General features: G+C 35.5%; 1 protein-coding gene across 4 annotated transcripts in view; it reads left to right on the forward strand.

The window, feature by feature from the left end:
* PIBF1 (progesterone immunomodulatory binding factor 1) overlaps nucleotides 1–12,272 on the forward strand; it is a 216,533-nt gene that overhangs the window by 125,099 nt on the left and 79,162 nt on the right. For all 4 annotated transcript variants that reach the window (XR_009536788.1, XM_060129209.1, XM_060129210.1 and 1 more), the window contains exons 11-12: nucleotides 6,455–6,620; nucleotides 11,593–11,743. Coding sequence is in view for 3 of the 4 variants with exons in the window: in XM_060129209.1 (XP_059985192.1) it covers nucleotides 6,455–6,620; nucleotides 11,593–11,743 (317 nt within the window). In the remaining variant the exon portion in view is untranslated. The remainder of the gene's footprint in view (nucleotides 1–6,454; nucleotides 6,621–11,592; nucleotides 11,744–12,272) is intronic.

A 12,272-nucleotide genomic window follows, 5' to 3' on the forward strand; every position in this document is an offset into this window, starting at 1 on the left:
TAGGAGGTCTTTAATCTTTACTTGTAATATTTGAAGTTTTTCCCTAAGAATGGATGTGATAAATTACAGAATTAAAAATAAAAACTTGAAAATATTTACTTGTGCAGAGAAGGAGATATATAAAAACATAAACAGCAATTATCATTATGAGCTTATAGCTGACATTTTCTTCTATTTTCTGTATTTTCTAAAATTCTATAATAAACGTATTACTTGTATAATCAAGACAAAAATTGTAAAGCTATTTTCAAAAAGACACACTATAAATGATGAAAGGACATTTCTTATGTGGCTTATGAATTACTTCAGAATAAAAATGAATTCAAAGCATTTCTTAAGTTGATCGAATTGTTTGTTCAAATAAGTGTCTATTTCCCAGTCCTGTGAAATAGTAGCATTCATCCTGATGTCACCAATGCATTTGTTAAAAATTCAGTCCTCTTTGTTCTAGTTACAATTCATATAGATTAGACTCTCTAGTAAATCCATTAGTATAGTTTGGGTAGGTAATTTTAACTACTGGTTTAAGATACCAAGTTTCAAATCAGTGTGAAGGACTCCTATTGCCTTCATATTTTTAACATTGTATCTCTTTAAAATGAAAAAGTCTTTATTATATAAATCTTATATAATACATATAATCTTTACATGGCCAGTAACTATTTTTTTATTAATCACTTATTTTAGTTCTAAAATATAGATTTTAATTAAATCCTTTGCTCAAATATCACCTTTTAACAGAGCGATGCCTTCCCTGCCCAACGTCTTTAACATAACACCACCACTAATATCTCTATCATTCTCTCTACCCTCACTCTATTATTATTATTAGAATTTATTAGCTTATCACCTTACGTTTGTTTGCCTTTTCATCATTACAATGTGAGATCCTTAAAGAGTAGTGATGCTATTTGTGGTTCTCTGGTATCTAATAGTACCTGGCACATTTAGGTACACAATAAATATTTTTAAATGAATTAGATGTTGAGGAATGAAATATTCTGGTTGGGACGTCCCTGGTGTTCCAGTGGTTAAGACTCCATGCTTCCATTGCAGGGGGTATGGATTCGATCCCTGGTGGAGGAACTAAGATCCCTCATGCTGTGCAGCATGACCACAAAAAAAAAAGAAAAGAAAAATAAGAAAAAAAAAGAAAGAAATGTTCTGGTTAATGGAAAGTTAGTCCTATATAAAACAGCAGATATGAAAGAGGAAATAAAAAGTGTACTTTTGTAAAAAGTATTAAGTGTCTTGTACTTCATACTCATTATGCTTTAAATATGTAGTTGATAGAATAGCAGTTAATATAAGATTAGATATGGGTCTATAAATATAGATATACAGATAGATACTATTGAGAGCAAAAAAAATCTTTAGGGATAATTGAAAAATCAGTGGTTTAGTATCTTTAACCTAAGATGATTAGCTTTTCCTCAGTTCATAGAAGCAGAAAATCCAAACAGGTTTTTGTGTCCTGTTTTTTTTTCCCCCCTCAATTCTTAATTGGCATAAGTGGATCTTAGGGTTTGGTTAACTATCACTCAGTGACTCATCCAGAAGCATTTTCAGCATGTGGTACAGGGCTAGTAATACATGTAGAACAGGTTCAGAAACACAACCAAAATTCTCTGTAAATAGAATGGAGATGAGTTTTATCCCCTGAGAATTACAAATAGCAGGGACAAAGAGTAGTTAAGGTGTGGATTAGTTAAAATGAATAATTCAAAGGGAATTGAACATCAACTCGATGAAACCTTATTAAAAGAATAAGGAGAGGGCTTCCCTGGTGGCGCAGTGGTTGAGAGTCCGCCTGCCGATGCGGGGGACACGGGTTCGTGCCCCGGTCCGGGAGGATCCCACATGCCGCGGAGCGGCTGGGCCCCTGAGCCATGGCCACTGAGCCTGCGCGTCCGGAGCCTGTGCTCCACAACGGGAGAGGCCACAACAGTGAAAGGCCCGTGTACCGCAAAAAATAAAATAAAATAAGGAGAAAGAGGAGCCCAAAACGCCAGAATAAAATGGGATCAATGTCCCACTCAGGTAAGCAAGATTGATTCTCAGTTGCTTAGAGATGGCAGCTTCTGCCCTTGTCAACTCCAGTTTCCCACAGCGAAATCCCTATCTGGAGTCTCAGGCCCATCTCTGTTTAAAAGCAATTTTTTTTTTTTAATACACGTAGAAAATTTATCAGCAGCGTATGCCCCAGTTGCTTGTCGAATTTAGAATTAAATTATCCTCCCCAACACAAAGGATTTAGTGGTCCAGCCATGACTACCTGCTCCCATGTATTCTTTTAAACCCCACAAGTATTTTCTCTATATTGACCCAGAGTCCCTTTCAAAACTTAATCTAACTGATGCCTAACTACTAAAATCCTTCCCTGAACCCTTTCCTATAACTGGAAATACTGTTACTTTGCTTAACTTCTTTTACCAATCTTCCTTGTGCAGGTGTTATTTCCTGTGCTCTTTATCTATCTATAGTTGTTCTCCTGAACATAGACAAATGCCTTGCCTCAGCTGCTTCACTGCCTTACTTCTAAACTGGGCCAGCTCTCAGAAAATCTTAATGGAAGGACCACTTACTGGTCCTGGTGATTATAGGAACCTTACCACTTATATAATATTTGGGGATATTTTGCCTTAGAAAGTCTATCTAGGAAATGAGATTAGATAATTGGGTTCAGAATAAATATCCAGTTTTATTTTTTATTTATTTTTTTAAATTTTATTTATTTATTTTGGCCATGCCACGCGGCATGCAGGATGCAGGATCTTAGTTCCCTGACCAGGGATCGAACCCATGACCCCTACAGCAGAAGCGTGGAGTCTTAACCACTGGACTGCCAGGGAAGTCCCATATCCAGTTTTAATATTGGAGAAGCCATGAACCTTTTGTGGATAAAATTCAAAGATCAGTTGTTGTTTCTCATTGCAATAAAAACTAAAATGAATAATTATAGGAGTCTTTGACTTTCGTACCAGTGATAATCTTGTTGATAGAGATTGGAATAAACAAGCATTGCTTGGCTTAATACATCAGAGTGTAATGAGCAAACTTTTCACCATCATATGTATGTAAAGACTGCTGATGTAAATATTGTTATGAAAACCTGTTGTTACTTAGTGTTTTATCTGGTGCTTTTGTTCAAGTGAGCTCTCCCATTTCTGAGAACAGAACTCCATGTTGATGTCTCTCCTGCAGTTATTTCTCAGCACTGCAGAATATGCCATGCTGCTTGGAGTTTAATTCACCATAGCTGAGAGCATTTCTCATGGGTTAACATCTCTGTTGTTTCCTGTCTAATTGCTGATTTTCACCTTTTAACAGGTAAAATTCTCCTTGTTTGTCCAGCCCAAAGTACGTTGCAGTGAATATTCCTTGAGAGCAAAAACAGTTCATTCTAGGTCCTTATATTACTATTTTTAAAGTAGTATGTGATTTATGAGAAAGTCATATGAAAACTAAAAACCCAGCCATCATAAAGACTCATCTAGTCATGTTGGGGGCCTGGGCTAACAATAGTTGGAGATTCTCATTATACTTTAACTTTGTAAGAAATGTGACCTCTTAAGGTTACTATGCTGAGTTAGGATATCAAACATAAACTTGTTAACATGTGAATAATATTGACTTAGTTCAAGTAAGATGTTCACATTAAGAGGATAAAATGAGAAGTCTGAGTCAACAAAGTAAAATGTGACAGGTTATATTAGCAAAACAAGTAGGAGGAAGTTACCTGAGATTGTCAGCCTGTACCCTTGTCATCTGTTCCTCACTCTGGAACTGCGTTTGCAGCTCTAATGTTTCCTCAGCATTTTCACAGTTCAACTTAAATTAGAAGAGTAACTATTATTACAAAGTCAATGATTTGAGGCAGATTTTCTTTTACTGTGTAAGCAACATGAGAATAGATGAGTCCTTTAGAATTATCATTTGAGGGGGGTGGTGGTGGTGGTATGAATTGGGAGATCGGGATTGACGTATATACACTAATATGTATAAAATAGGTAACTAATAAGAACCTGCTGTATAAAAAAATAAAAAATAAGTATATCTGGTTAAAAAGAATTATCATTTGGTTCATAGAAGTGTCATTTTAGTAAACTTAGTATCCTCAAATTTCTAGGAGATAACTACTTAACTGTTCAGTATAGGGGAAGAATAATAGTGCTAAAAGTAACTTTCAGGTGTCATATAATGAATAAGAAGAGCAGGTGAAATCTAAAAGCTAAGTCTTTCATTTCCTGTTTGGAGTTAGCATTGACCTCAGAATTAACCACAATGTCCTGAATCCAGAAAAAGGCAAACTTTGCTGTTTAATTTTTTCGAAACAAATTCTTTTAAAGATAAATAGCACATTCCAAATGACTTATCAAGAATATATTTCAGTAATGAAGTCTAGTGTGTCTCACAGTTTAACATACAAATAGGTATGGATTTCACATATGTTTTATGCATGTATAAGACAATTTACCCCAGGGAGTACAGGGCATTTTCATGTCAGTAAATTGTTGAATTAATAAATTTTTGAGAAAAATAATTTTTTACTACTTCACATCCATGATGATGGCTATCATCAAAGAGACAATGGTAAGTTTTGATAAGGATGTGGAGAACTTACCACCCTCGTAATTGCTGGTGAGAATGTGCAACCACATTGAAAAGCAGTTTGGCAGTTCCTCAAAAAGTTACAACTGGAGTGACCATATGACCTAGCTGTTCTTTTATACATACATAAAATCCAGAAAGTTAAAGACACAAGCTGCATTCACCTTAAAGCCTTGGTATGAATTAAATAATGTGTAGCAATATGCTTGAATGGAACTTCCACCAATCTGATTGTGAGATGCTTTTACTAAAGATAAGTGTACCAAGAGTGAAGTAGCCTGTAGCAAGTATCTAAATGCCTATTTTCTCTGGTTATACTTTGAATGTTATTGTCACTTACAAGAGTGAAATGACCTTTAAAACACATTTGAAAGTTTATCTGAACTCAGAAATGTCAGTTAAGAGTACTGTGTAATAGTGGAAAGATCATTCCTGTAGACTCAAACATAGCTGAATTTGAGACCCCATCTGAAATTTACCAGCACCTTCTTCCTGTTTAAAGAAATTAATCTCTGAACCTCTGGTTTTTCATCTGCAAAATACCTAATAGAGCTGTTGTAAGGATTAAATGAGATACTGTGAATAAAACAGACTATGCTATCTGCTTCCCGCCCTGCACATACTCTTGTTTCTACTTCCGAGAGTACTTTCCACCCTGTACCTCCGCCTGCTGTGCACACACAAACACATACCTGTACAAACTGAGTTAAATCTTCTTCCTGTAAGTTCCCATCGAACCTAGGGATTACCTTATTGAAGCACTTACCATATTCTATTGAATTTTCATGTATATTTTCCTCTCTTCCCCAGAAAACTAAGTTCTTTTTTTTTTTTTTTGCCACGCCACGCAGCTTGTGGGATCTCAGTTCCCCAACCAGGGTCTCAGTTCCTGGAACAGGGACTGAACCCTGGGCCACAGCATTGAAAGCGCCAATCCTAACCACTAGACCACCAGGGAACTCCCAAAAACTAAGTTCTTTAAGGGGGAAGAAAAAAAAGAAAACCTATTTTGTCTTCCATTGTATACATATTTGCCTAGCATGGTGTCTAGCTCAATAAATATTTGAAAAAATGAATTTTAGGAACATCTAGCATTATACTGGGTTCATAATAGCTCCCTGAAAAGGTGTAATATGTCTTTGTTTGCTTTCTGTTAGAACACAGTCAACTTGAAGCATTTTCAAATCTATAATATGCAGTGATTTATATGTTAAATGGAAATGTTTTCATTACTAACTATACCTATGGAATGAAGAGAATGTTTCTTATCTGTGTTGTAATAGACTGCTTATCGTTTTATATTTATCTTTGTACTTTGTACATTGTGTTTTCTTGTAATATTCAGATATATATATTTACTAACTTAAAAATTTATTTTACAAATATCTCAAGAAGATGCAGGTTAATGTGCATATTTCATGCCATTCTTCTCCATCTGATATTATTTAGACTTAGATGAAATAGCAAGTTTGGAAACAATGCTATAGATTTAAGAAGGCCTATGAAATATATGGAAATTAAGTCATTTTAAGCAATATAACTGAAATTTGTTCTTACCATTTTTTATTTTAAATGTCTTACAAAATAATAATAATCATAGAGAGGTAATAACTATTTTTGGATGGAAGGAATGAAAAGAAGGGAGGAGTAGAGGAAGTTTAATTGGTATGTTTTGTTTCCTGGACTTAGCATATTTCCATACATATGCCTCTCTAAATTATTTACAAAAGCTTTGCTGAATAAATAAAACTTATTAACTGCATAATAATATGGGGATATAGAAAAAAGTAGAAGTTATGTTTCTATAAATCGAGATTTCTTTAGTGTAATTTTCTTCTTTCAGGTACAGAGAACTACAACTTAGTACAGAAAGCAAAGTAACAGAATTTCTCCATCAAAGTAAAATAAAATCTTTTGAAAGTGAGCGTGCTCAGCTTCTACAAGAGGAGACTGCAAGAAATCTCACACAATGTCAGTTGGAATGTGAAAAATATCAGAAAAAATTGGAGGTACATATATAAGCTTTTCTTTTAAAATTAACACAGACTGTAAGCTCCATAAGTACAAGGTCTGTATCATATTGAGCTTTATAAATAATATTTGTGTTATGTATGAAAACAAGCCTGTGTCCTTAAGTTTTAAAGATCTCTTATCAAGAGGACATATCTTCCTCTTTTAGATAAAGAGGTGGAAAAGAAGGAATGGACCATTTCTAAGAAAAGGAATGCAAATTGCCATAGGTCTGTTTGTTCTTTTTAAAATACTGGCAAAAGTACCCTTAAATCGGAAATCTCATTTAACTAGAAAATGGAGGGCTTCCCTGGTGGTGCAGTGGTTAAGAATCCGCCTGCCAATGCAGGGGACAGGGTTCGAGCCCTGGTCCAGGAAGATCCCACATGCCGCAGAGCAACTAAGCCCGCGAGCCACAACTACTGAGTCCATGTGCCACAACTACTGAAGCCCGCGTGCCTAGAGCCCGTGCTCCACAACAAGAGAAGCCACTGCAATGAGAAGCTTGTGCACAGCAATGAAGAGTAGCCCCGCTCCCTGCAACTAGAAAAAGCCCGCGTGCAGCAACGAAGACCCAATTCAGCCAAAAATAAATAAATTTATTTAAAAAATAATAAAAAATTAAAAAAATAAAAACACTGAATGAGGGACTTCCCTCGTGGTCCATGCTAAGACTCCATGCTTCCAATGCAGGGGACCCAGGTTCGATCCCTGGTCAGGGAACTAGGTCCCACATGCCGCAACTGAAGATCCCACATGCTGCAACTAAGCATGGGACTTCCCTGGCATTCCAGTGGTTAAGACTTCACCTTCCAGTGCACTGGGTGTGGGTTCCATCCCTGGTTGGGGAGCTAAGATCCCACATGCCTCATGGCCAGAAAACCAGAATGTAAAACAGAAGCAATATTGTAACAAATTCAATAAAGACTTCAAAAATGGTCCACATCAATAAAATCTTTAAAAAATAAATAAAATAATAATAAAAATTAAAAACATGGAATGAAAGGTGCAGTAATACCATTAAAAATAAAAAACATGGAAATATCATTAACATGATTAATTAGCTAATGATGTAAGTATTCATTACAACAATCTTTCAGAAATTTCATTTCTGAAGAGTACTCTGTTAAGTAAAACTAACAAAATAGAGTCTCAGAAAATAAAGCCTTAGGGGAAAACATAAAAACAATGTTAAATAATACATATTTAAAGAAACGTAAGTAAAAATTGTAGATGATGCTTACTTCTAAACAAAGCAGTGTTCAGCATTTAAAACTTCTTCAGGTGCCTTCTTTGGGAAATTGCTGCAGTCATAATCTGCTACTGCCGACTCTCCCACACATTTTAGATTAGATTAGCTCTGATTTTGTATTCATCTTTTGCAAATTTTTCATGGTTTAATTTTATAATTCCTAGCAATTTCTTTTTCTTTTCACATTGGATGGCTGTGCTTAAGGATGTGTTTGGGATGGGGGGGTGGGGTTATATTTAGGAAGGTAAAGAAGCACTTCCCCTCTCTCTGTACTGAAATAAACATTTCACTAACCAGTACTTCACAACATACAGTGCTGATATTTTCTAAACCATTCTATTCTATTATTTTTAGCTGGTTGGAGTTTAAATTGATTTCACGACCTCCTAAAGGTTGTGACTTTAGGAGGTCTATGGGAAAGTGGTATGAAAACCACTTTCCCATAGACCTACCCACTTGGTCTGTGGATGCAGGTGACTAATAATTATTGTGTTCTCTTGTGTAAAGGTCTTACATGGAAAAACAACTTTGTAAAAAATATTATGATTCTAAAAACTTTGGTTGATGAAACTGAAGCTGTAGGGGAGTTTCTTTACAGCTTCTCCTTTGTTAAACTAGGATCTTTGAGAGGACAAGGACTGTTTATTTATTACTGTGTCACCAATGCCTAACACAGCGCCTCACTCATGGTGGATGTTCAATAAGTATTTAATGAGTGAGTGACTGGTTTGATGAAAGCTAATATAATACCATTGTTTGAATCCATTTTTCTGATAGCAGAAGGTATCTTAGACAATTGTTATTTATAATGAATTTAGAGAGAAATAATTTTGTGAAAGGTAGAGATTGCTATAATTATGTACTTTTCAGTGGCTTTTACCCAGTATTCTCATTGATTTATAACTTGGGAACAGTTTGTTTTATTTTTTCATAATTATCAATTGCCAAAAGCTTTCAAAACACTGGCTTTATATTTTTCTCTCTTTTTAAAGCAATTATTGACCTGTAATTTTGTATTTTCATTCATTTCATATATGTGTTATCTATATAATTTTATATAATTTTGTATTATCATTATTAAAAGGAAGGAGATATCCACTGTGAAAGCTTGATATTTAATGGATTCCTAAAAGCCGTTGACCTATTTTTTGCATTCGTGTTTAAACTCAAATGTTCATAGACTGGTTTTTTCCTAAAGAATCTTTAATGTAATAGCCTTCCATGGGTCCAAGAATCAAGTTCTTCAATGGCTTTTCAGAAACTGTAATAAATTTTTTCATAGCAGCCACTTAGACAAATCCATAATAAAGGAGAATTCACTACCATGGGGTACTGAGGTATTGGAAGGTACCCCAAATCAAAAGTTTCTGACAATCTCTTCTCTATGTTATGAATGAGAATTTTAAATTGTACCTCTCAATTTAATACTACTTTTAAAGTCTTTTCTTAAAATAGTATTTTATGAAATATCTCATCTTCAACATTTTGATTCTTTAGATATCCATTTCTGCATTTTTTCTTTGTGTGGTATTTTTATTGGAGAAAGTGGGGTACAGATGAAAGGTATCAGCTGTGCTGTAGGAATTGCCATTTAACACTATCCTTACTGATCCTCTCTTTGACAAGGAATTCAGCCACCAGATTCTTAATTACATCGCAATGTAGTGAACTCTCTGAAGGCTCCAGATTGTTAAACTGTGCGGTGATTTTGTTATAATAAATTCTCTAGAAAACATTTCCAGCCAGCAAGAATGAATAATGCTAAAACAGGAATTTTCTTTTTCTGACCCAATCAGGGACACTAGAAATCATACTACAGATATTATTCCCATGTTATTCTTTCTCCGCCCTTCAAAGGAATGTATTTGGAGGGTGGGAATGATGTTTCGTTTATCTAGGGTTGGGGGAGGGGGGGTTAATTAATTTATTTATTTGTTTGGCCGCACCGTGCAGCATGCGGGAGCTTAGTTCCCCAACCAGGGATCAAACCCATGCCCTCTGCACTGGGAGCACGGAGTCTTAACCACTGGACCACCAGGGAAGTCCCTCGGGGGGGAGTTCTGATGGAAATAATTGAAGGAAATGAGATGGAATAGATTAAAAGAATATTAAATCAAAATTTCTGCTTGTTAAAAACTGTAAATAGATCTTCCACATCTTCTTTGTCGCCATCACAGGAAGCACACAATCACATACATTTGTTAAGATGAACTTTGTCATTAGAGAAACTAATAGAAAATTCAGAATAATTAAAGCAGTACATCTCATTTTTACAAACCATTTAATACAAAGTTCTCATAATTGTATTTCCTGCAATGGTAATAATATTTTTCAGCACTTTTACTATGTTCTAGGTACTCTGCTAAGCACTGTGAGTTTATCCTCTCACGTAATCCTTCCAGCAATATTCTGAGGTAGGCATAGAAAGAATAATTACCTAAGATCACAACGAATAAGTGTCAAAGCCAAAACTGAAATCCAAATCTTTCTGGCTCCAAACCGTATTCTTACCATAATATTCTATTGCTTCTCAGGAAATACTACATTACTTATGTTGTGTTAGGAAGTAAGTGTAATACCACCCCATAATTTAGTCTGTACTAGTAAGTAAACTTTCTAGATAGTTGGAATTTAATGTAAGCATTAGAACATTCCTTTGTTACTAGAAATGTCTCCTGTTTTAGTGAATTCATTATTGTCACCCTAGTGATTCCTTCAATGAGTTACCATAGGAAAATTCAGGATTTTTTGTTCTTACATAAAATAACTCCAATTTCCATGTCTTTTATATCTCTTTTTAATAATTTTTTAGCCTTTCTTTCTATACAAAGGCATTTTCTGATACTGCCCCGAGTAGCACTTCACATTTACATTTTGATTTGCTGCTTTGAATTTTTGATTGTTCAGCAAACCAAAAATCTTATTAAAACCATGGTAAGAGTAAATGAAATAGGACTTCCCTGGTGGCGCAGTGGTTAAGAATCCGCCTACCAATGCAGGGGACACAGGTTCGAGCCCTGGTCCGGGAAGATCCCATATGCCACGGAGCAACTAAGCCTGTGTGCCACAACTACTGAGCCTGCGCTCTAAAGCCCGCAAGCTACAACTACTGAGCCCATGTGCCACAACTACTGAAGATTGCACACCTAAAGCCCATGCTCCACAACAAGAGAAGCCACTGCAATGAGAAGCCCACGCACCGCAGTGAAGAGTAGCCCCTACTCACTGCAACTAGAGAAAGCCTGCACACAGCAGCGAAGACCCAATGCAGACATAAATAAATAAATAAATTTTAAAAAAGACTAAATGAAATAATCTCTGGTGAAAAACTGAAGGACTCATTATGAGTGTATAACTTTTACATACAGCTCTGTAAGCCTTTCTCAAATACCTGTAGTCATCAGATAAATAACCTCCACCTAGGTGAGGAGTATAGCATTTTTGAATTTTTTGAATTCTAATAAGCAAATGCTAATGTTACTCCTATAACTATTACTAAGTTTTAATTTTTTTTCAATTTATATAATAAAGTGCTTCATAATTTTCATTTAAAAACAAATTATTTTCCTCAGAAATAAATGTATTTTACCTCCTCAGTCATCTTAATTGAGCTACTTCATGTCTAAATCATTAAAAAAAAATTTTGTATCATGTTTTTTTTGTCTTAACTGTCAACCTATTTAATTCTGCTTTTGCAATTTTTTTTCTTCCACTCTTAGGTTTTAACTAAAGAATTTTATAGTCTCCAAGCCTCTTCTGAAAAACGTATTACCGAACTTCAAGCACAGAACTCTGAACATCAGGCAAGGCTAGACATTTATGAGAAACTGGAAAAAGAGCTTGATGAAATAATAATGCAAACTGCAGAAAGTAAGTCTCCCACCACTCCACACACAGCTTTTTTTTCTGGCAGCACAAGGAACCTGATATTGTTTCTAAAACTGCTTTGCTATATTTCTTTGAAATATAACTTGTAACTTTTTGTTTGAAAGAATACTTGACATTTTAAAAATTAGTTAACTTTGGACTTCCCTGGTGGTGCAGTGGCTTAGAGTCTGCCTGCCAGTGCAGGGGACACAGGTTCAAGCCCTGGTCTGGGAAGATCCCACATGCCACAGAGCAGCTAAGTCTGTGCACCACAACTACTGAGCCTGCACTCTAGAGCCCGCGAGCCACAACTACTGAAGCCCATGCTCCTAGAGCCCGTGTTCCGCAATAAGAGAAGCCACTGCAATGAGAAGCCTGTGCACCGTAACAAATAATAGCCTCACTCACCGCAACTAGAGAAAGCCTGTGCGCAGCAACGAAGACCCAAAACAGCCTAATTAATTAATTAATTTTTAAAAATTAGTTAACTTTAATTCTAGTAGTTGAGATCAAAAAAAATATAACTATGATC

The sequence above is a fragment of the Lagenorhynchus albirostris genome, chromosome 18 (assembly GCF_949774975.1).
Source record: "Lagenorhynchus albirostris chromosome 18, mLagAlb1.1, whole genome shotgun sequence".
Lineage (NCBI taxonomy): Eukaryota > Metazoa > Chordata > Mammalia > Artiodactyla > Delphinidae > Lagenorhynchus > Lagenorhynchus albirostris.